This window comes from Daphnia magna, unplaced genomic scaffold (genome assembly GCF_020631705.1).
Source record: "Daphnia magna isolate NIES unplaced genomic scaffold, ASM2063170v1.1 Dm_contigs218, whole genome shotgun sequence".
In the NCBI taxonomy this organism is placed as follows: domain Eukaryota; kingdom Metazoa; phylum Arthropoda; class Branchiopoda; order Diplostraca; family Daphniidae; genus Daphnia; species Daphnia magna.
Window position 1 is genome coordinate 33,506 of NW_025533185.1, and position 24,897 is coordinate 58,402.

The 24,897-nt window shown below is 43.5% G+C and overlaps 2 protein-coding genes and 1 pseudogene across 2 annotated transcripts; 1 reads left to right on the forward strand and 2 right to left on the reverse strand.

The window, feature by feature from the left end:
• Window positions 1-3,188: 3,188 nt before the first annotated feature.
• Window positions 3,189-4,310, reverse strand: LOC123467735. The gene has a single exon (XM_045167535.1). The coding sequence runs from the start codon at window positions 4,308-4,310 to the stop codon at window positions 3,189-3,191; it is 1,122 nt and encodes a 373-aa protein (XP_045023470.1).
• A 2,275-nt stretch (window positions 4,311-6,585) lies between these two features.
• On the reverse strand, window positions 6,586-12,617 carry LOC123467736 (annotated as a pseudogene).
• A 461-nt stretch (window positions 12,618-13,078) lies between these two features.
• Window positions 13,079-15,686, forward strand: LOC123467734 (stress response protein NST1-like). The gene is made up of 9 exons (XM_045167534.1): window positions 13,079-13,260; window positions 13,329-13,387; window positions 13,460-13,869; window positions 14,182-14,236; window positions 14,299-14,528; window positions 14,588-14,735; window positions 14,801-14,916; window positions 14,973-15,236; window positions 15,306-15,686. The coding sequence occupies exons 1-9, from the start codon at window positions 13,079-13,081 to the stop codon at window positions 15,459-15,461; spliced, it is 1,620 nt and encodes a 539-aa protein (XP_045023469.1). The 3' UTR covers window positions 15,462-15,686.
• The last annotated feature ends 9,211 nt before the right edge of the window (window positions 15,687-24,897 follow it).

Consider the following 24,897-nt stretch of genomic DNA (forward strand, 5'->3'; position numbering starts at 1 on the left):
GAAATCCTAAATTTCCCTGTTGCGAAGTCTGAGACTGTGCTGGAACGCTGCTCGTAGGCGATCGAGATTCGCAACAACGTCTGCTGTCCGCCTGGACCGTTGTTCCGGGGAAAGGTTGTGTCGATTTGTAGGCTGGGTGTGTGGTTGACGAATAGGGCGGTGGACGGTGTGTCGCACTGGTATCGGTGGTTGCGGGGTTCTCGACAGCGGCGGTACTTGCTGTGGTGCCACGGATTGCTGTGGTATCTGTCCCGTGATACCCAGTGATAGCAGTTGTTTCAATTCGGTTTTGGTTTGGGAGAGCGTTCGTTTGATCTCCTCTGCTAGCTGTACGTTGTTCGGTCTGCTGGCTCCTGGGAAATTGTCAAGCTTCCTCAGCAGTAAGTTGATCTCGGTCGTCAGTGGTTCCAGTGGAGTCAGTAGTTGCAGCTCCCGTATGTATAGCGTAAGGTTGCGAATGTCCGCCAGAAATATTTGTTGATAGGCCAGAGATACCGTCTGCAAGTGAATGGAAAGGTCTTCCACTTCTTGCGAGAGATGGCGATATTGATCCTCTCTGTGTCTGTATGTGGTCCCACAATTCAGGGTTAATTCCAAGATAGCCCTGCCTTTCTGCAAGTCGGTTATGCTGTGAAACTGTCCCAGCAGGAAGGTCAAGAACTGTCTCGCATACGACGTGAAAATCGCTTTCAGTTCGGACGTCTGTTGTTCCGTTACTGTCGTCTTCTTCGATTGTGCACTGAGTCTCACCTCTAGGATCGACGTCAAGTACTTCAGTAGGATCGATGGTTCCTTCCACACCGTCGATGGGTTCTGGTCGTCTTGATATAGCTTCGTCAGTCGGATGTCCTGTATCAGACGAATTATCTGGGTCTGCACCTTCGGATCGTTCGACTGGAAATCCGCTTCTCTCTCCTTCAGGCTCTTGATCGCAAGTATTAGGGACGGAAGCTTGCTCGCCTTGGTTTGGAATATCTTGTCGTGATTGTTCTTGACTTTGTTGAATAGATGGCTCAGGCTCAGGTTCAAGTGATTTTCCATTCGGTGTGTTCTTCGTATGGAAGAAACCGAGAACTGTGCTTGCTAAAGAACTAGTTTTGGTCGCTACTTTCGGAGGAGACTTAGAGGGTGATATACGTTCAGCAAATCTAGCTAAAAAGGAAGGTGATCGTTTTCCTGACGCAACCTCGGACGTAGCGCTTGCTCGAGTTTTTCGGGAGGGAGTTGTATCAAGCCCCGCTACGGCTTTGTACGCAGCGTTCGACCGTAGTTTTCGTAACTGAGAGTTCTTTGGGTGTACTTTGGGATTTAAAACTGGGGAAGCGGATCTACTAATTGCTTCGGCAGTGGTCTCCAAAGTCCTACCACTCTGAAGTGTATCTGGTGCAAACTGAGTTTCGGTAGTCAAGTTATCAAAATCAAGGGATCGAGCTACGGTTTCCTGATCGGGTAAGGTAACAGTTATTTCGGGCTGAAAGTGCTTGTTTACAGGGGAATGTACAAGTTTATGCCCGCCAGTAACAACATCATCATTCATTGTGGTTGAGTTCCAAAAAGCGCTGCCACCATTATGTAAAGCATCCTCCCTCTCGGGTGAATGACTTTACGGATTAAGACAAATAGATTACCACGGAACTCGGAGGCGTTTACCCACAATGATGACAGTGTATTACTAGACTAGGCCATAAAATATAAGGGAGACTACACGCATAAGAATACGAGAACTAAAGGGAAACAAAGTGTAAGTGGAGACAACGTAAATTGATCTTACCGTAGTAGCGCGAGCGATACGGCGAATTCAGACACGAAATAGACACGAATGGAAATACAATTCAGATAGGCACTTACGGAAACAGGTAGTCAGAGAAACACTTGTAGAGAAAACACTAAGGCAAGTTAGATGTCGAACTAGTGTTGTTGAAGGCAACTGAACATTTAGCGAGCTGCTAGCTGTCTGGTCTTTCTTAGATTTTGAGTTCACCATGAAACCTCGCATCTCGTCAAAGTGGCGTGATGCTGTTGACGTGTCGCTATGTCGCGCGTGCAGCCAATCAGAAGGTGTTTGTTTAATGGCTTGATTGGCGTCGCGCGTGCGACCAATCAAACGGATGTTTATTTAATGGCGTGATAATGCGTCGCACGTGTGACCAATCACGGAAGTTTGTTTAGTGGCGTGATAATGCGTCGCACGTGTGAGTCAGACAGCAGGTGTTCAATTAGGTCAACGTTAAGATGTCTATGACTAATGGTTACTATGCGGATTACAATAATCGAGTAATATGCAAAAGAAGAGTAAAATGCAAGAGAGTAAAATGTAGACATAATTATATGTCAAGGGAGAGTAAACATAATATTATAAGAATGTGGGTGTCATAATTAAATGTATTTGTAGGCCTTCGTTACACTTGTAACAATAATTTTGGCGCTGGCGTAGATGTCGTCTCGAACTTCTATTCTTCTTTCCGCGCGTGACCTTGTGTGGTGAACGAACTCGGTTGCTATAGAAACGGATTAACTGGTTAACCTTGTTACCATGGTGATGAAGTAACCAGTTAATCATAGTTGCTGATCTCGGTTGTTTGTTAATAATTACTGGTGGCGCCATCTCATGACAGGTTTTCCGATAATTCTAGTTTAGTGGTTTCGTACTAGATGGCACTGTTTCCAAGCGGCGCCATCTAGTGGTCAGCTTTGATACTAGATGCTCATCCAAGAGGATCGTAGTGGCACCATCAAGCGCTGGATTTCTAACCTAAATTCCTTTAACTAGATGTTAGTGGCGCCATCTAGCGCTGGAATTCTGTGCCAGATACCCAAGTGGCGCCATCTAACGATGGTTACAGGAACTATATATTGTCTAACCAGTTCCATGGTGCCATCTAGCGGTGGGTGTCTGAACTAGCTGACACATAACCGGTTCCTGGTGGTGCCATCTTATGATAGCTTTTTGTACCAGATGTCTCCATGCTAGTTCCAAGTAGCGCCATCTAGTGATAACTTCTGTTACTATTCTATTTTCATATTTTGCACCGGACGTTGTTTATGAAAGCTGCTCATTTGTTCCTTGTCTCACATTAAACTTCTTCGGTCTCTGTTCTTTTGTTACGCCGATCTTTGTCATTATTTCTCCGTTAAGATTCTCTTTTAATTGTCGGTCTCTGAACCATCAGGTTCGGGTTCTGGAATTTCTAACAGACCATTATTGAAAGTTGGCTGTCGGAGGACAACACAATTGGATGTTTGGTGTCTTCCGGAAGAGACGCGTGCTGGAGCCTTCCACCAACCCGGATAACTCTTTGGGCATCCAAGAATGGTGTGAGATTGGATAGTGAAGACGCTGTTGAGACCGGCCGTCCTTTGATCAAACATAAGATATCGTTGTCGAAGAAATGGCGTTGATCGACGCGGATTATATAGCGAAGAAAATCACGGAGTTCAGGAGCTTTGACATAAGGAGCGCATTGTTGATTATTAGGATAGATTTGGCGATTGTTGACGAGCCGGAGTAGCCATGCGACGATCCGCTTCAACTTGTGCAGATTTGATGAGTTTGGGATTAGGTTGAAGACGGGGTGGTCGTTGATGACCTGAATGTGGCCGACCCATTTGACCGGTGACACCTCAGGATTGTCTGATGATGGCTCAACGATAACACCAGTTGAAGGCCATGAAGATCGTGGTAAGGCAAGGAAGTCTGGGCCGCGGAAACATCTGTGTTGAGTTATAAGACGAGTAGCGGGAATACCACGGGAACAATCGTCGGCTGGATTCATTTCGCCTGGGACGTGGTGCCACTGGGAAGCGGCACTGCTATCAAGAATTTCGGTAATCCGGTGAGCGACGAACGCATGATATTTGCATGACTTTGAGTGGATCCATTGTAGTACCGTTTGAGAATCACACCAATAGATTACTTGCGATGCAATGGGTCCAATCTCCTTGATGGCTGAGTCACATAATCGGACGCCAAGAACTGCACCTTGTAGCTCCAAACGTGGAATAGACAACTGGCGTAACGGGGAGACTCTTGCTTTTGCGAGAAGAAGATTGAGACCGAAGCTTCCGTTTGCGTATTTGGCTCGCAGGTAGACACACGCACTGAAAGCGAGCTCAGATGCGTTAGAAAAAACGTGAAGCTCAAAATAGAGGGGTTTTTCTTGTAACCGGAAGCAGCGCGGAATCGTGATGGAAGAAATTAATGAAAGGTCTTTGGCCCATGCCGTCCAAATGTCTAACAAAGTAGGAGGCAGTGGATCGTCCCAATCAGCACCGGATCGCCAAATTTCTTGAAGCAATATTTTAGCTGTCATTACAACTGGAGAGAGAAATCCGAGCGGATCGAAGACGGAGGCTACTTATTGGAGCACCTCACGTTTAGTTTTGGCTTGGATTTTGATCGAAGATTTAAAGTTGAATGAATCGTTTTGACAATTCCAGAGTAGTCCAAGAGTCCGTTTGATTGGGAGTTTGTCAGCATCCAGATCGAGTGATCGCGAGAGATCGGAGAGAGCGACGGTGGCCAAAACAGATCAAGAGGATGAGAGCCATTGGACCATGTAAAAAACCACCACACTTTAACAATGCTGACACGTCGCGTAATCTTGCGATGGCTCCTCCTTCTGTCTCTGTTGAGTCCAAATAATTATCCACGTACATGTTCTTGAATACAGCGTCGGCTACGTTGGGAAAGCGGCTGCCGTAGTCTTTTGCTGTTTTTTGCAGGGCGTAGATGCAGCTGGTTGGAGACGATACGGCACCAAAGACATCAACTGTCATTTGATATTCTTTCGGTTCTCCTGCGTCGCTCCAAAAAAAGCGGAAGAAAGATTGTTGCTCTTTTGGAACAAGAACTTGATGGTACATCTTCTCGATGTCGCCGGAGATTGGGACGGGAAATTGCCGGAAGCGAAGAAGGACACAAATGAGAATCGTTAGAAGATCGGGGCCTTTGTACAGTTGTTCGTTTAGCGATGTTCCTTTGTGACGAGCGGATGGATTGAACACGACGCGAACTTTATCCGGTTTGTTTGGGTTTGTCACGCCATGATGCGGAAGGTACCATGTGGCGCCTTTGCAGTTGCAGTTGTTAACGTCCACTAATTTTACGTGTCCAAGGGAGATGTATTCATTTATTACACGGGAATATCTTTCAACGAAAGCTGAATCACGGACAAAACGTTTCTGCAGCGAGTTGAAATGTCAGGCGGCGACTTCACGATTATTCGGAAAGTTGATTTGTGGGTTGCTCAACATTAACCCGACTTCGTACCTTTCTCCAGTATGACGCGTTGTCTGCTCGAGAATTTTCAATGCTGCTCTGTCGTCTGTTGATAAAGGCAAAGTTGTTGACGGACGAACACCGAAACTTTCCGTGAGCCAGAATTGATTGACGAGGTCGTGAAGAAAGTGATCCGTGAGTTGATGGCTGATAGCGAGCATGTTGATGTGAAGAGTTGGATGCAAAGCGGCGGTTGCCACTGGTTCAGTTACACACCATCCGAAATGAGTTTTGATTGCATCTGGGGCGTCAACTCCGTCGGCTGGATAACGGGAATCGAGTACGTCGTGAACGCGGAGCACATTACGTCCTTAAAGAACGCCTATTTCACTTCTATCTGCGTTGATTGGTTCGATGTCACGGAGATGCGCCCATCGATGTTTGACTACCGACCAATTAAGGCTAGTGTTGTGAATTTGTAGACGCGGGACTGTATACGCAGACTTTACTTCAAAGGAGCGACTGGAATCAGCGGTGAGAATGTTGAAAGATACACATTTTACTTAAATCTTTGGATCGTTTCCGTGAAAGGTCGTTAAAGGTGATGACTGTGTAGGACGGTCGAGTTTGAGTTTTTTTTATATTTTGTCGAGAATCAATGATGCTTGGCTTCCCTGATCCAAGATGCCTACTGTTTTGACATGCACTCCATTAGCTTCAATGATGACTGGAACTGTTAGTAGCAGGGTCGTGGTTGAATCTCCTTCAACGGTGTGCGTTCCTACGCCCTTTTTGGTTGTGTTTTTATTTTCCGATGCCTCGGATTTACGTTCCTTGAGTGCCTTTCCCTCATTTTTAAATGACACACTCAGGTTTGGGGCACCGTAAAGAAGTGGGTGGTGATGGGCAGTACATTCTTGAATGTTGCACTTAGTTTTGTTGAAACAGTCTTTTGTCCAGTGACCTTTGGTTAGGCAGCGTAAACAGCAGTTGTAGTCCTTGATGATCTTTATCCTTTCTTCTAAAGACAAAGATGTGAAGCTTGTACACGATGAAAGTCGGTGGTCCCCTCTGCACTGGAGACACGTCAAGGTTTTGTTTACATCGTGATGTTTGACTGCTGTTGAGACCACAGCGGATGCTTTTTTTCCGATTATGTTGATTGTAGGAGAATGCTTTGTCTTTTGGTCCGTTTGCTGCCGGCCCGGCTTTAGGATGCTTTTGTTGGGCGGGGACGATGATGCTGTTGACACTAAACAATGTTTGACCATCATTTCTCCTTTGACTATTACGTGAATCCAATTTGAGAAGTCTTGAAGGGTTAGACAGACAGGATGACTCTTGACTATCTTCCTCCCCCACCTGCTTTATAATTCCACTGGAAGCTTGGCCAAAATGAGCTCGAGCAAGCCCAATGCTTTCAGCTCGTGCTCGTAACCTTCGTTTTTTAAAGAAGATACTGCTCCGTTGAGGGTTTGCGAAAACTTGATCAGTGTCTTGTAGTCGTTGTTGTTCACTTTCGGCAACTCGATCAGATATTGGATGTATGCTCTTGATAGAATTTGAGGATATCCATAAGTACTTTCGAGCTCGGTCAAAGCTTCACTGTACAAAGCCGAGCTGCTGAGTGAGTCACCCAGTCCATTTCGGATTTCTTCTGATAGAGATCGCTTGAGTAACGCCATTTTTTCTGTTGCTGACAAGCTGCTGTCAGGATGAACCAAATCTCTAAAAATTGCAATGAGGTCGAGCCATTTTTTCGGATCGCCGTCGTAGGGTTTTAAGTCTAATTTCGGGAGACGAAAAACTGATCTTGTGTTGCGATTTAAATCGACGGAATGTGCTGTTGACGACCTTAAGTTGTCGTTGTGGGCTGTCCATTGTTTGAAATGGACTCGTTCATCTTCGGGTGGACGTGTTGTCATCTGATTGGTCGTAAATAAATCTTCACCGTAAACTGTTCCGGGCCTCCTGGTTGTATCGAATTGCGGAGGCTGAAAGGATTGGACGTAGATAGGTTTGAGGAAATGCTGAAAATTTTTTTTCCTGTTCGTGAATCACTTGGTGTAATTTTTTATCGTTTTCGCGCCTTTCTTTTTGTTCTTGCCTCAGCAATCGATGTTTTTCATGGGCAGCTTCGAACAGCTCTTTTTGTTTTTGTTTTTCCATCTCCAGCGCGGTTTCTTCATGTACTTGAGTTCGGTGCGACTTCCTTTATCTTGCACGTGTTTGTAGATCTTGTTTGCAAGTTTGGTCGCACAAGTTTTTTCGATGGTTCTTGCTTGTTTAAGCGCCCTCGGGTCGTCCAATGGTGGGTATTGGTCGGTGTATTCAGTTTGCACGTCTCGAACTTGACTTTGTGGACGTGCGATGTGGCTTTCTGCTTTGGGTGATGAAATGTTGTTGGTTGTCGACATCTTGAGAATTTTTTTTTTTAATGAGCCCAACAAGAAGCTAGCCCAATGGACCACGAGGGATCTAGGACTTGGCTCCTAGGACCGTATTTTTTAAGAGGTGGGATGCAAAACTTGATTTTGCTCTTGATTCGTATCGACTAATTCCTCTTTAGATTGAGCAGGTGACTGCTCTTTTTGCTGCTTTTTTGCCGCTTCTTTTGATGCTCGTTCGGCCAAAATAGCTTGCAACAATCTTTCTGCTTCTTGAGTGGCCGCGAACTCGAGTTAAATCCGAAGTCGGAAGTCGGAGAAAATTATGACATCATCCAAATAAACTAATGCTTTCTTTCCTAAGACGTCTCTTAGAACGTAATTCATTGTTCTTTGAAATGTTGCCGGAGCGTTACACATTCCAAAAGCTGTTATGATCAATTTGGTTGTATTGTGCACACAAGGACAGCCACGTTACACTCAGACTGTAGCAACCTGAACCTTACGAAAAATTAGGCGGGTGAAGGGGGATCTAGCTAGCGCACTCATTAGGAATACGCATACTTGCAAAAAACAGGTTTGCGGTATATCTGTAAATACTTAGTTTTGTACTAGCTGGAGAATTTATACTGGTTACGTGCTGAAAACTGATAAGCGCTATGCTTACTGAAATATAAGGGGTTTTATGCCAACAAGAACTAGCTTATTACTAGTTAACACGGGCATATACGTAAAATACGAATGTACAGCCTGTTGTTGTTTATATGCTTTGTACGCATTATCATACACACTGATGAAATAAGTTAAAAACATACATGTTCCTGGCTTAAATTAGCAAGTTTATTACAGACTCGTTATGACAGCGTTAATATATATACTTTCTATCTTCACGCGTCCTATAATTTATTTCCTTTCATTTCCTTTTTGCCATCCATCGGAAATCCTCATCTCTCTCTCTATATGCGGATATACTATACGGTGTATACACTACGTGTGTGTAGGAATATGATGATGATAATAACGACTAGCGCTACTGCCGCTGCTGCTGGTTTATTGAAGAGAATTTGTGTGTACACGTTTATCCTGTAGAGATGAACCGGATTTTCATGACGAGCGGAAAATGACCGATACTTGGCCCCTTATCGCTCCTCTCTCCCATAGGTTTGTATCAGCAATCTTGGTCGCCTCTTCTTTTGTTTTTCATCATCTCCAATCCCTCCTAATCCTGATGACCAATATGCTTCCCACATACTATCTGCCGTTTTTCTTGCGCACTATCGCATTGGCCACGCCGCAGACAGAGCTGGGCGGAGCTGGGGTGCCCTTTAATTGTCTCCTCCTTGTTAGTATCCTGTAGACCTTGGCCAATCTCAATTCGGAGGTGGGAATCGCCCCTTTGCATCAATGTCCATATAAGACACGCGTAACGATGCTCGGCAATTTTCTTCTGTCGATTTCAAAACAAGGAAAAGTTGTTACCTGTTCGTGCTAAAACCCGAGCTCCCAATCCCGACACTGATCGACGATTGTCGAAGCGATTAGAAAAATACAGCCAGCAGTCGGAATGACAAATCGTTATCGCAATTACCTATCGCTGGACAGTCGTCGATGCGAATATGTTTAGGTCGATAAGAGCACCAGGTTATTGTTATCCTTGAAATGATTATCCCAAAAAAAGATAAGAAAAGATTCCCTATAATGAACGATATATTAACCCCAAAAACGAACACATATTGCAAGTTCAAAAAATTTATTTTGCCATTTTGTTAATCAGTTTCCAAGGTATTTGTTAGGGCCGCAACAATAAAGGAAGAAAGCAAGGAATTATATGCTGCTACTACACATTTTCTTATTATTTGATATGGCAGTATTGCTTCCAAGTCACCCAACCCTGTCAATCTTGTGGTCTGACCAGGTAAACTTTCGAATTCTTTGCCCGGTAAGACGTGAGAATAAGTGCTTTTAAATTCCTGGCCCATGGGTCGGCCAAAAATAAACACCTGGAAATTTGGTTTCGCTCCTTCAATAAAAACAAAATTTTCTACGAAAAAAAAACGACCATCTTTCAAGAGAGCGCAATGGTTTATGCGCTTCTTTGACCGCACATAGGCGGATGTAGTGAAGGTCAAATTGCTCCCACTTCGAAAACAAATTCTGGGATAAATAGCGCAAGCTGTATTCTCTATCATTTCGACCATTCTGTAAATTTCCCCTGAACCAATGTTGTTTTCCTCGTGAAGTAAAGCAGTTTCGACATAACTTTGCTCGTCAATTGAAAGATTTCTCATTATTTTTTTACCCAGCAGACTAAGGCTAATATCCCCTTCAACATTCAAACGTTTATAGTTTTGGATTTCGTATAGGTTTGGCAAGCAAATCATTCTATTAATAAATTTCGAAGTAGGAAGAGGGACTGTCTGACTTTTTAACAAGTGTATGGCCTGATTGCGAATGGAATTTTTCATTAAAAAAGAAGTCGCCATTTGTTCAATAACCGACTGAGTTCCTTTTGATAGCCCCTGCAACTGACCATTAAACCACTCCGGTATAAAAGCAGATGTGGCCCACAAGCAGCCCCAGTCTAAAACACTTTTTGAAAGATGCGTCAACAGATGGATATTAAATTTTACGTGCTTTTCCCCATAATATAATTCGACTTTCTTAACAAAGTCTTCGAGAAGAACACCTACATCTTTGACACAATTAGTAGGGACGGACTCTTGTAACAGAACTGAAAGAGCGTATGATAAATTGGCGAAATGGGAAAAATATGGCTCGGGCAAAATGCCCTCCAGAAGGGGGAAATAATAGATAGCAAATGCTCGAAATTCCGAGGCTTTCCAATACTTAATCGTTTCTAAAGTCCTCGGAGTTCTTGTGATGTCATACGGGGGTTTCGTTTGCGATAAGCGCTTGTTGAAAATAGTTAATTTATTCTTACTGATGTGCCACGGTTCTTTGCTGTATGTTGAGGATATCCACAAGAGAATCAAATAGCGGATTACACTCAAACAAATAAAATGCATGTACTCCGAGATGAAGGCTCCAATGAAATCGAAACCTTCAATGTCAGCAAGTGACGTAGGCCCTTTTATCCCATGAAATGTTTTGCCGCTTTTCATGGCTTCCTACAAAAGATATTCTTTAGTAACGTTTCATACAAAACATGGGGAAATAAGTGTGAAATAAAAGATTTAAAAAAGGGCCTAATACTTCAAGATCATTCCGATATTGCAAAGTAGAACGCAAGGGATACTTCGGTTGGGAATCGTCCGATTGTTCACAATAAACAAGAGTGTTTCCTTTTCCAATTTTAACTGATTTTCCTTAAAATAATAAATGGAAACGACTGTAAAATAAATTATTGAACCCATACTTTTTTAAAGAAATACCGGGATGCAAGCAAAAATCACACCCATATGCACCATTAAATTGCATTGTGTTTCGAAGAATTGGTCGGGCAATCGTGTCCACAGTCACAATGACTGGCCGTATTATGTATTTTTTATTATCACACTCAACCCCAGTCGAGCAAAGTTGATTTAATACATCGACGCAAGGATCCACAAATACGTTTCTTGGGGGTTTCTTGTTACCAAACCAAAAAGCCATTAAAATGACATTTGATCGTCGGGTTTTATAACCCGTTTCGTTTACAGTACCCATAAAGGGCCAGAAGGAATATTTACTCGATTTCAATTTTTGAGCGCCATCTGTGTTAATTTGCATGGTTACTGTTCGCTCGTTGATGAGACCGTCTTTCACGTACTGCTTGTAACGATCCCCAGTAAAGACGTCGCCTTTTCTATCTTGATCAAGAGTTTCTTGTGGAATTTTTTGAATTCCATGGTGACGGAGAAAAAATCTCACTTGTTCTTCAACGGGGAGCAACAGAGTGTAGCATTTGTCTGATGTTTCCTTGCAATAATTGTGACCACAGGGCTGAATTTCTGTCGGATATTCACTCTCACCGTTTTTCAGTGTCTTGGAGCATGTAGAACACGGATAAATCCTTTTCAGGTCGCCTTTTAAAAGCCCATATCTTTTCATAAACAAATATGGACTTCTAAGCTCGTCGTCTTGATTAAGCCCAGAAGAAACATTTAAAATGTCAAGAAAATCCCCAAGGCCTGACTGAGACAAACCATGTTTCAAATAGAATGCAGCTGAAAGTGAATGCGATCAAATTCATTTCCCGCTTTTTCCTAGATATACACAATTCAAGACGTTATTCTATGATTAAAAGGAAACACAACAAGTGAGCTATATACATAGGTGGCAAACTACTTATTCGTGGAACAAAACTTCTTAAAATCGTTTTTATGAATGCGAGTATTTTAGCAGGAAAACCAATTAAATCGTGTTTTTAAGTATAGTTTGCCCCAGGAATAAGTAGTTTGCCACTGCTGTGAATAGTTTTCTTACGCATAGTTCAAGATCTTCCTCATCTGGATCTTCATTATCATCTTCATAAATAATGTTGAACTCCTCGTCAAACTCTGCCTCTGGGAATTCAGATTCCATCAAAATGGATTCAACATCAGGGGAAAATCCTATTAATTGAGTGGGAGTTGACAACACCTGGTTTTCGGCGATATCTTTTGTTGTAAGAAGTATAAATAACTAACGCATTTGAATAATATTTTTCATGAACCTGTACCTTGCAGTTCCATTTCATCATTAAAGAAAAAAGAAGCCTTCATATTCTTAGGCTCTTGTGAGAAATCCGATTCCTTGTTCAATATAAGGAAATAGAATAACATACATCAGTCTTTTAGGTAATTTATATTTACTAACCACATATATTGGAGAAACTTCCAAATCCATCGGACTTATACTGCCACAAATTTTTTCGCTGGATTGGTCTTGCTGTAACATAACCATATTTTCGATGTCTAAATTGGCCTGACGTTCAGCTATCTGTCGTGAAATAGCATTCATTGTCCACTTAGAGCTCCCGGTAAGACGCTTTCGCTTACAAACGTTGTTGTCATATCACTCCGCTGAGCCATATTTTTTCACTAAATCACTGTCGAAACAAACAAACCTATCACTTGTGCAAAGTCAGTTAACTAACGTAGACGATGAAATGAATTAGTGTGTCATCGCAAAAAGGCAGCAGCCGATTGTCCGATTGTCAAATGTCTGTGTTTAGGGATGCTTTCGGAATCGATCATAGTTGTCTCACTTGTCGCGGGAAGGGAATCAGCTGATTGCACGCTACAACACCTTTAGTTGAATCTGTGCAAGCCATTTTTAACACGTTTTCGTGTAGGCAGAATATAAAAGTGCTTTTTCTCCTAAATTGTGAATTGTCCTGGCGTTCACCCAGGTAAATATGTTTTATGAGTTACAAATATGTCTTTTATCGATAGGTATATGCGAGTATATGTTGAGAAGCTACATCTGCAACCAAAATGTTAACTGTCCCATTGGTTTCATTTTGATTTTAAAATACATTAGGTCATTCAAAATGTCTTCTAAGAAGAGTTCTTACTTGGATAGCATCCACATTTTGTTCAAAGTTAAGTCCACTGGGGACTACACTGTTGGAGCTGCTGGGATGATATCGCTGCCTAAGTTACCATTAGAGAATTTAGTTCTTCTCGACAAAATTCATAGTCTAATGGATTCTAAGGCTGAGATTAAAATCAGGTATTCCTTCTTCTATTTAATTAAAGAAAATACTTTTAGGAATAAACATGCTGGTTTTCTTTTTTCAGGCTAGAGAACTTAAACGGCAAAAGACAAGTCCTTGTGGCCACAATTCATGAATTTTCAAGTAACGATCTGATACATTTTGAAAGCTACTGTTTTATTCATTATGAATGTCTTTTCTTTTCCCAAAATGTAGAAAAACCGACTGGCCGGTCGGAAATGGAAAAACTTCGAACACAAATGGATGCTTCTGGTGAAATATCCAACAAAATTGAAAAAGAGGAAAAGAAAAGGGCTGATGAACAGGCAAAGAAAAAGGCTGAAGAAGAGGCAAAGAAAAAGGTTGAAGAACAAGCAAAGAAAAAGGCTAATGAACAGACAAAGAAAAAGGCTGAAGAAGAGACAAAGAAAAAGGCTGAAGAACAAGCAAAGAAAAAGGCTGAAGAACAAGCAAAGAAAAAGGCTGAAGAACAGGAAAAGAAAGAGGATGAAGAGCAGGCAAAGAAAGAGGCTGAAGAAGCATCTTTAAAGAAAAAAGCTGATACTGTAAAGAATAATTCTCATATGCCTGTTGCTAAAAAGAGACTAACTTATTACAATGAAGACGTCGAACCTGTTAAAGCTATAGGTTTCCACAACTTAATGGTGACGGTTGCCAAAGCCAATTGGGAATCTTGATATCGTCTGCTGGTCTGTTCATAAAGTTTTTTTATTCTTTATTACTGACTTCACTTTTGAACTATCTCTCGTACGGTAACTATTATCTCCCGAATTATATATCTTTGTCTTGTCTTTAATACTATATTACTGACTACTTATTATAAAGACTGGTTACTAAACGTATTCCCTGTGTCATATTATGTCTTTAAGTAATCTGTTTCAACAGAACCATCTCATTACTTATCTTCTTCATCTCAGCTTAATGAAGAAAGTGATGCCGATACACAGAAAGATTTGTTCGAGGAGTCATCAGGTTAAAATCCACTTGTTTATTTTTTTAAACAGTTGTTTTAATGTGTGGATTTACTGTCTTAGATGAAAGTGATCACGAAAACTCAACGGATGGTTCAAATGTCGCCGATAGACAAAACATAGATGATGATGAGGATAGTTTATATCATAAACCGTCTTCTGGTGTTTCTGAAAGCAACACCCTTGCGTCCCTTAGTTCATCGACCATTTTAACATCTTTGGAAAATACGGCAGAAGAAAACTGTGGTTCCGTGTTAGTAAATAACCATTCAACACCCTCTCGTCATCAGCAGGTAAATATTTATATCCGAAAAGCTTTGATTCCCATGACTTGACTGTACCATTTTTTTAGATGTTGGATATGAAAAACCGAATCAGCGATCTTGAGAGTGAAAATGGTTTTCTTTACCACAAGGTGGATGAAAAGGACGAGGAAATTGAATCCCTTAAAGCTGATATTCTTCAATTACAGAGCAAAAATCCAGATAATTTGGTTGAGAGTAAATTAACCATTAAGTCCTCATTTTATTTGAACGAAATGTGAACTATCCCACTTTCTATCTAGGAATTACTGCTGCACTTTCGGGAGTTAATGGAACGACGAGAGTTTCCGTGAACGAAGACAATACTGCTGCCACTCATAACGTCTCAAGACACTCAACGTCAAGGGAGCACGTAATGGTAAACGACTCATTATTTTCAAAAATGCCATGCCATACTAATATTCCTTTTTACAGGTACAACTAGTTCAAGGGCACAATTTGAGAATCGAGAAATCTGATCTGAAATTTGCCATTACTATTGGAAGGCTATCGAGCGGAAATCTCCACCTAATGGTCAACAAAATTATGGAATCCATTTACACCCGTGTGTTTATGAGTAATCACACGTTGACCGGAATGGCCCCTAGGGCAAAGAAAGTCGGAAACACGCCGCCAACACCGGTTAAGCCTGATTTTCCCAGGGAAGATGTTTTAGCTATAACTCGTAAGTTTTTTTTGGTCCAGCTGTTTCAAGATAAATTAAAACGTTTCTATTCGTTTTCAGTATTCATGATTCAAGCATGGAAGGTTTATCACAACCAAGTGATCAAACCAAAGGATGAGAGAGTTGCAATACGCTCAAAATTGTCGACCGAGAGTAGGGCCATTCTGGCAATCAACACAACGGATTTGGAACCTGGCGTAAACACCATAGATGAAGCCAACGAAGATTCTGCAAATTAGTTATTCCTAAAGTCACGATTTCACGCGATTTCACCATATCTAGGCAAATAGAATTTGCCTGTTAAGGTTTTTAATTTTTAACCTAGCTCCCATCACAATCCATGACTCAGTTATTCAATCATTTTTTTATCGGATTGATGGATCTCTTAACTATTTGTTGTTTCGAAACTGGGGTGTTCTTATTTGGGGTGTTATCTTAATTAATGTTTTAAAAATTTGTCTTTCCAAATTGTAACCCTATTTATGTAACCCATGTTAATCTGCTGTCAGACCCAGAAATTGTTACCACTTAATAAAATTAAAGGTAGCATTAATAACAAATTATTGTATTTCATTTATTGAGCGACGAGGGGGAAGGGAGGTAATATATATATACGAACTAAAGCTAGTGAAAACCCTAGCTGATCATGCAAATATAGAACTCACTAGTGTATGTCCGTTTCCTACTCATCATATCATACCTACCTACGCCTTAACTGCGCATATTAGTGGATAACTAGTAAGCGCAGAGCAGGAAACAGCAAGTATGTTTCAGAGAAAACCCATGCTAGGGGAAACCATCTATGCAACAGTATGCATGACAGCATTTTCATACGGGGAAGACTGTCGTTCTTTACCCAGCAGACGAGCCGGTTGCCATAGCAACGCTCACCATCCTAACAACCCCCCTCAAGATTAATTAAATCATATCCATACATGACAATCAGATGTGTAAACATTTGGATCAAAATTGCGAGATAAAATGATTGCATGGTTTCTTTGTTCTTGCGCTTCTCCTCGGGGCTGCTTGGGACGTCTCTGCAAATCTCACCGGGCCAGGTGTCTTCTTCCTGGTCGTGTTCTCCGACCGTATTGCTGGTGGTGGTACGGGATCGATGGTGAAGTCCTTTCGCACGAATCGACGATTTCTCCAGTACACTAGGCCACTTGGCAGGTGGATGCGGTAATCGTGGTTCGGACCGATTTCAACGATTACTCCACGTTTGTCCCATCGTTTGGATGATGAGTCTTGAATACGAACGGGGCAGTCAACCTCCAGAGGTTTCAGGAGTCGGGATCGTTGGTCGTAGTGCTCCCTTACTGGTGCTCCCTCTCGGTCTCCGACACACGTTCGCACAACTCCCAAGCATCCAGCCACTTCCAAGCATACGATCGGTGATAAGCCGGAACCAGCGATCGGAGGTGGATGGCTAAATACCACTTTCGCCGGTGACAAGCCGTGGCTGGGTGTGTTTCGCCACTCCAATAAGCCACGGATGAAAGGTTCAGATTCAATCCGGCCTAATGATGAAGTGGTGATGATTAGCTTTTCCATTGCCTTCACGGCGGCTTCAGCGTGACCGTTTGCCTTTCAGTAATGCGGCGTAGAAGGTTGAAGGCAGATTCTCCATCTTGAGAGAAAATTTTGAAATTCCACTGATAAAAATTGTGGTCCACCGTCCGGCCGGGCGGTGGACCGGGCTCCTGTGTCCACAAAATTGCCGACGAGGGCCTTGATGACATCAGCCGATGTGACATCACGGCCGTACCATGCATGGATGGACGGCAAACCGGACAGGCAGTCCACATAGATGAGATGATGGTTTCCTTTATGGCTGAAAAGGTCTGCCGAGGTATCCTGGAAGATGCGCGACAGGGCCGGATCGAACCTCAACGGCTGGTTATGAAGGCTGGGCAGGATCTCTTATTGTTTGCATAGGTTTGCCACTACCGTCTTTTCGTGTGCTCGATTCCTTTATGTAATGCGTGAAGGGCGGTAAAGACAGCCAGCCGTTCAGACGAGGGGATTACAATTCGGTTGCCAAATAAGACCAGACCGTCGTCAAACCAAAAATCACTCAAAATTTTCCAGTAATACCGGATGGTCTCATCTGTTCGATCCGGGTGACCTACGAATCCAGTTTCGACCGCCTGCAGAAAACGTTGGTACTGGGCGTCGGCTTGAGCTGCCATTTGCATTTTTTTAGAATAGGATTTTCCAAATGTCTAGGGCCCGAACCTTCCGCGGAAAATATGGACACTGCTTGACACTGTATGATGTGACGACTGTGAGTTGCGGAATCTTCTGCCTCCGCGGTATCTTCACCGGACGGGTCGACAGGGCACGTAACAGCGCGTCAGGAATGGCGTGTTCAGAGCCTTTGCGCTACACAGTTTTGAAAATAAATCGTGAAATGCACTCTTTCATACGTTGTAAGCGGGGTTTTTCGTCTGCGTCAAGGGTGTAGCGGTCCGAGATTGCCACCAGGGGCTGGTGGTCGACTATAAGGGTAAATTGGTGGAGCCCTAGGATGTACAATCGGCATTCATGCATGGCCCATTCTACCGCTTTTAAGTCGAGTTCTACCATGACATAGCGACTTTCCGTGTCGCTGATCAATCGCGAACCACAATGAATCAGCCCCCAGTGGCCGTCCTGGCGTTGCAATAACGCAAATCCGAGGCCATTTTTCCGGGACGCATCGGTCTGCAGCACTGTTTTGCATCAGGGCTGAAAGTAGACAAGATAGGTGGTTATGTAAGTGCGGTTTGATGGCCTGAAAAGCCGAATCATGGTCCGTGTTCTATACAAATGGTGTACCACTCTTAAACAATGGGCGGAGTGGTGACGCTGCTTTCGCAACATCCGCCGAGAAATCTGCCAGATGGGTCACGAGTCCAAGAAAGGAACGTAATTCCGTGATATTTGTTGGTGCTGGAAACACGCCGCAATTTTGTCAAGGTCTGCAGCGATGCCAGATCGACCGACCAGATATCCAGAGAATTTCACTTCTGGCACTGCAAATTGAACTTTCGAACACCGTAAAGTGTTTTTGTGTTGCCGGCAGCGGTGCAAGAAATTCCATGTGTCCTCTAGGTGGGTTGTGAAGTCGTCGGAGGAGAGCAAGAAGGCGTCTACGACATTAGTTACTCGAGGAGTCCGTCGATGGCCGCCGCCATACGGTGACAAAATTCATCTCCCGTCGATATTAGTCCCATTGTACCTCGTAAAAATTTGAATGGGCCCCATGGAGTGATAAAGTTGTTCAGAAGCTGGCTTGAGGGGTCCAACGCTACTTGCCAATAGCCGTTTGCAGCGTCGTATGTCGAGAATCACTGAGCGGACGGGGGAACACTAGAAACTGCGTCTTTTGGGGTCACCAAAGGATGGAATGGGCGCCGGACATGACAATTGAGTTGGGTTAGATTACACAAATCCGTACTATTCCGTTCTCTTTGAGCGCGACCACCAACGGGTGCACCCAGCCGGTGGGTTCTATCACCGGTTCAATTATATTCTGGGCCACCATATCGTCCAACAAAATCTTGGCCGGTTCACGCTGCTTGATAGGCCGGCACCCATGAACAGCGAACGGGATAGCATCGGGTTTGAGCTCGATAGTCATCGCCGGTCCGTCAAATTGTTTTAGTGGGCCCGTTTCATCAAATACATCCGAGAATACCGAGAACATTGCTTCATTTATAGCTGAGATCTGACTAGGATCAATCGGATTGAAGGGAAACGGGCAAGCTGCATCGGATGAACTGCTGCGTACTTGGGAGATCTTTTGGAGAATCTTTTGGAGGATTCCAAGGTCAACACAAGTGAACCAAGATACCAACATTCCGTCGTATTCGGGACAAACGATGACTGGGGTGGTGGAAACCTGTTTGCCATATCTGAGGATAACGGTGACGCTTTCAACCGATTCCAACGATAGTCCGTTTGCCGCCACAAATTAATCAGTACCGCGGTGATCGAGATTTTTTACGTCCTCACCCAGAAGGCGGAGCTGTTTGAAGCCCATGATTGTTGCTTCCGCGCCACAGGGTGGAATGGCAATAAGTGGTGCAATCACATTCCCATCTGGTCTCAACAATTCCACCATAATAGTCGGAGCCCGGCGGGACACTGCTATATTTGAAACGTGCACTCGACGGTGGTGGATCTCTGAAGCCTGAATCTGGGATACCTTTTTTCGAAGGGCACACGGTGGCAAAATAGCCTACCATATTGCAAGCTTTGCACTCTTTGCCAATCGCGGAACATAAGGGACGATTCGCGGTGTGGGCGGCATAGCCGCAACTAGTGCAATCGTTAGTCTCCGAGCCATATGTCGATGACCGGCAGTTACTTCGTGAACGATGACGCCCACGACTACCACCGCAGAAAGATTTGGAACTCGTTGGATGTCCACTGACCTGGAGCATTACTTGCGGGTGGTGAAATCATAACTCGTTTGTACCGGCAGCCTTCTAACTACGGCATAGTGCCACCGCCGCTGACAAGCTTAGGAAAGGTGATATCGATAATAATTTCTTTCGCGTTTCCTGGTCGCAAATTCCACTCATAATGCAGGTTGTCATTCTCGTGCCCCAACAAGTAGAGCATAGTTCCGCACACACAGCAATACGTTGCAAACGAATGTAATATTGATCGAAGCTCTCACCTGCCACTTGATTACACTCATCGAACTCGACGCGATCCAACCCCACACTTCTTTGCTTCCGCAAATATTGTTGAATTTTGTCTAGAACGATGTCCGGCGTCAATGTGCCATTTTGTCGAACTTTTAACACCATTTCCGTCAACTGGAGCATTCCGGTCGACAGGACCATCCATAGAACTGCTACTTGTTCCGTCGACGGATGTTCTTTCAGGTGTTTTAAGGTGTAAAGATCATCCCACTTAGACCGCCAGCTGATGAAGTCACGAAACGAAGTGTCCGCTTGGAGTTGTTTCAGACTGAAAACGTTGATGCGGCGTCTACTTATAGAGCCACGGTCCTCCTCGTCTGAATGGCCGCTATGATTCACCCTCCCACGGCATATCAATTCATCCAACGTGGTGTTCATTTTTCGTAGTTCCTCAGCGTGAGCTAACCGCTCGTTCGACCACGTGCTTGACAGTTTGTTCAGCCAACAACGCCTGTACCATCTCCATCGTGACCACGTTTGAACCACGTGTCTCTGGCGCCGGAGGCACCTCCTCTCTTGTTGTTGGGGCGCCCACAACATTTCGTTCTTCAGCCACATTCGACATGTTACCTAATTCGGGAGGGGTAATTCTCCCTCGTTCAGTTGTGTAATTACGCCGAATCATTCGGATGTGGTGGATTTTTTCGGATGCGCGTGTTCTTCTTCCCTAGGTCTGGTGTAATTTTGAATCACTCGGCTACAACTCAGGAATGTCAGCTCGTTTCTTTTTCTTTTCTTTTACACCCAATAACTAATTACTTGAATAGAGATCGGATGACCCTACCAACTACGCCATGTTATGATCAACTTGGTTGTATCGCGCACACAAGGACAGACACGTTACACTCAAACTGTAGCAACCTCAAGACTGTCGTTTTTTACCCAGCAGACGAGCCGGTTGCCACAGCAACGCTCACCATCCTAACAAAAGCCGTTATTTTAAATTGGCATTAATTATTTTCTACGATAAATGCGGTTTTTTCTTTAGCTGAATCTTCTAGTTCTATCTACCAGTAGCCAGATGCTAGGTCAAGAATCGTAAAAAACTTTTTTCCGTGTAGTTGGTCAAGAGTGGTATCTATTCTTGGTAAAGAGAATGAATCTTTTACAGTGACGCTGTTTAATTTACGATAGTCTAGCAAAATCGTAAACTTCCGCCTTTCTCTTCTATGAGTGCAACAGGAGCCGCCGGGGGAAAGGTAGATAACTCGGCGATGTCTTTATCCAACATCTCTTTAATTTGTCGTTGTAGAGTAATGCTCAATTGCGTCATCTTACTCTACGAAATATAGGGTTAAATGAACGAGGCGTTTTATCAGAATGCCGTGTATTTAGGGCTACAATCAAGACAAATAATAAGACTAATAATTATTAGAATAAAAATAACATACCGATAGGATGAGTACGGCGGCACGGCTGGTCGTAGGAGGCTCCAAGAGTGGTCGGGATCTCGAAAGGAGACTGACTGCTCGGGGTGAAAATCATGGCCTTTATATACCGAACGAGCCGGCCCGTGACCTACTTTTACATAATCAAGAGGAAGATGTGGGCCGTGTTAACCCACCCCGAGTCAAGTTGACAGTTCTTGACAGGTCGTTTAAAAGGGATTTAAACTAGAGTTAACGAGAGTAAAATAGAAATTCGGGGGAGGGTGAATTATAGCTGCATAGGAAATTTATGGGGAAGTAAGTGAATTTGAGGTTTGTTAATGGCCCTGTAGAAAAGCCACCCCTAAACTAGATAATTAGCAGAAATAATAATATTAGGCAAGGTTAAACAAGTAACTAAAACATTTAACTGTCAGACGGTGAGACAAAGGTTTATTTATGAAGGGTTCGCGCTCTTAGGGAGGTGTCATGTTGCAGCACGTGTCATTACCCCCGCGCACATGGTATTCCGCGCTCTTGTCACCTCGCGCACGTGTCATCCCTTGCACGTGGCACACCGCGCACGTGTCACCCCCGCACGTGGTACTCTGCGCACGTGGTTTTTGTACCCCGTACACGTGTTGTTGTATTATGACAACGTGGTGTTTGGCCTAGATATTTAGGCCAGATTTCGTTACATGACTCCCCCTCCCGTAAGATTGCGTCCCGTAATCTTTTTTAGACGTCCGACTGCAAAGGTGGCAAAAACTGCCTGAGGACGACTGGTTCGGAGATATTCATGACTTCGCATCTTCGTCGTTGTGGTCTGCGGATGTTTTGAAGTGTGCGATGGGTTGGTTTGCAGCAATTCGTTCAACATAGTTCAAAAATTCCGAACCAATCCAAAAGCTTGAAGGTCAGAGCGAGAATTATAAGGAGACCTGTAAGTTCCAGTATAATTTTGATTGTTTCCCACCAAGTTACATAATTTGAGAAGTCCGCTTTTTCCTTCGGTGTTAGTATAAGCGTTTTAATAGGGTACGATCCGCCGTTGTCGTTGATATTTTGTTCGGCCATCGCGGCTGCGATATCAGCTACGATATTCATGTGGCTTCCCGCCCAATTATCATAGGCAGGATTTGCTTGTGGTTCATACTCGTAGGTATTATCGTCATCGTATCGAAAAGTCGTGGGCTAGTCTCTTTCTGGTTGAATGAGTGTAGCTTCGGCTTTCGTCCAAGTGCCGTTCCGATAGACATGGTGTTTGCCGTGAAAGTTCACGTATTTCTCTCTCCAGTAGCACTCTCTATATGTAGCTAGTTCCCAGCCGTTTGTGGCTATGGTAAAATTTTTGAATTTTGGTTGCGGCCCCCATCGTGTGGTTTCGGTCGTGAAGGTGATGTTCATTCGCCTACATTGTTCAAGCAAGACGGTAGGGCCTACTGCTTTTATTGTCATACATTTCGGTAGCTGCAGTATATTTGCAGCTAGCCAACCGTCGTATTGTGCTGTCGATATGGCGAGTGTGCGTTTAGTTTGTATCAGTTCACATTGCGTGTTTCTTATCGTACGTATCATATAATTTTCTTGTTCGATCACTTTATCCCGTACGAATTGTACGTGTGCTGCCAATTTATTTTGACTTCTTAGTATGTAGTCTAATGGGCTGTTTGATCTGTTGTCGCTTGATAAATGTCCTGTTTGTTGGGGGCCAAGAATGGAACTTTGAGTCACTGCGTCTGACTCGCTCTCTCGCTCCCATATAAGAGTAAGATGGTTGTGTGTATGAGAGCCGTTGATACGTTAGCTTTGCCTAAAGGTGTGTCTATAATGTTGTCGTCTCCTTGGCGGATCAGCATGATGTCTTCTAGAGCACAGTTGATCACGCTGGGCGAAACGGTAGAGAACCAGGTGCCGCTGGTAGGTGGCTCTGTATTGAGGGTCCATTTCCCATCGACAAAGTGCATTTGTCTGTTTTCGCATTTTTTTAGTTTTCCCATGATGTTGCAATCTTCGACAGAGGTATCCAGGGCTATAGTTTCGGGGACGATAATTTTTTGGCCGAAAAAATCGGTCGTGATGTGTTTGATTTTAGTCCATCTTCCACAGATGGTTCCTTGAAACTTGATGCCGCTCCGTCTGTTCGTCCAAAGTGTATACTCCACATTTTTCTGTGCCGGTTCCAAGATAGCGGGGCAGTCGTTGTCTTGAAGTCGCAGGTGCTCGGTTTTGATCGGGTTTTTGCAATTACACACGAAGGTTTGGAATGCCGACGTGGATGAAAGTAGCAGAGTTATGGTGACGTATAGAATCATTTCTAGGGGTAAAATTTGTATACGAATTAGGTCATTTCTACAGTTTTTGTATAAGTTGAAACTACTGCCCCTAGTAAAAGCGAGGGAGAATTTTGTGAGAACTCTGGAGAGAGAAAAGAAGGATGGAATAGGTAGGATATTTCGTTCATATTTATGATAAATGAATTTCGTATTTGCTACCGCTGTGTTGGATGGCGTGTATTTATTCTTTAGGAGAAGAATTTGGCCATGATAGGTTTTTTAATATTTTGAAGAGGGAAAAGAGAAAATGGGGCTTTCCATATTTTCTTTTGTAGGGGGACAGGGAAAAAAACATGAGGTCAATGGAAAAAGAAAACGGTACAGTTTCTGGGTGAGCAAGGAAAATGGTTTACTCCTGTGGCCGTATAAGGTCAGGTTTCTTAGGCTTCTTTCGTAGAGGTTTCTCACTCGTCTGTCGTTTCTTTTGTTCTCTCGTTTGTCATCATCCGTCTTTTGCGTAACCGGTTCAGGTGTTAAATCTGTCCATTTGATGCCTTCGTAGGTGCTGAAGTTTGGCAGAGAGTAGGAGTCGGGGCAAGGTGATTCGTCTCCAAATGGTCTCAACTTTTTCTTTTTTCTTTCTAAATGTTTTTCGCATTCTGCTTTATGCTTGTGGAAAGTACGGATGGAGAGGCTTCGATGTTTCCGGTAATACTCTTCTTCAACGTAGGGGTTTTCCGAGGTCGCTTCGGCATTGATCTCTTCGTCCGTTGGCGTCTTCGGTTTTGGTTCGAATGCAGCTGGGGCGCCCTTGGATGTATAGAGCTCGTCCCATTCCCGGTCGAGATTGTCTTTAGGCGGCGTAGTGGATAATTTTGAGAATTCTTCCGAGATTTCTTCCTCCGAGAAATCACAAAATCCTTTCCCCCAAACGTGTTCGAACCTCAGCAGCTCTTCTTTTGAAAAAAAATTAAGGCTGAATAGGTTTTCGTCGAGTCCTTCTGCCATTTTTCTTGGTGGTTTGGAGATGACTGCCAATTTTCCTCATTTTCATCATGTTTAAATACTGCGTAGGTCTACTACTAGACAAAAAAAAGGGAGAGAAAGGCGAAAATCTTGTCTTAAATTTCTTCTATTAGTCTCTTTCTTTGTTTTATTGCTCTTTTTGTGGCTACTGGTGGTTGGTCAATTAGCTGGGTGCCCAGTGGTTTACTTGGTTCATGCTGGGGGTGATTTGTTTTCTTCGTTGATTTATTGGCTCGATTGCTGGGAGATATTTCTGTTTGCTGGTGGGTCGTGGTATTTTTCTCAGTTAATTTGACTGCTTGGTATGTG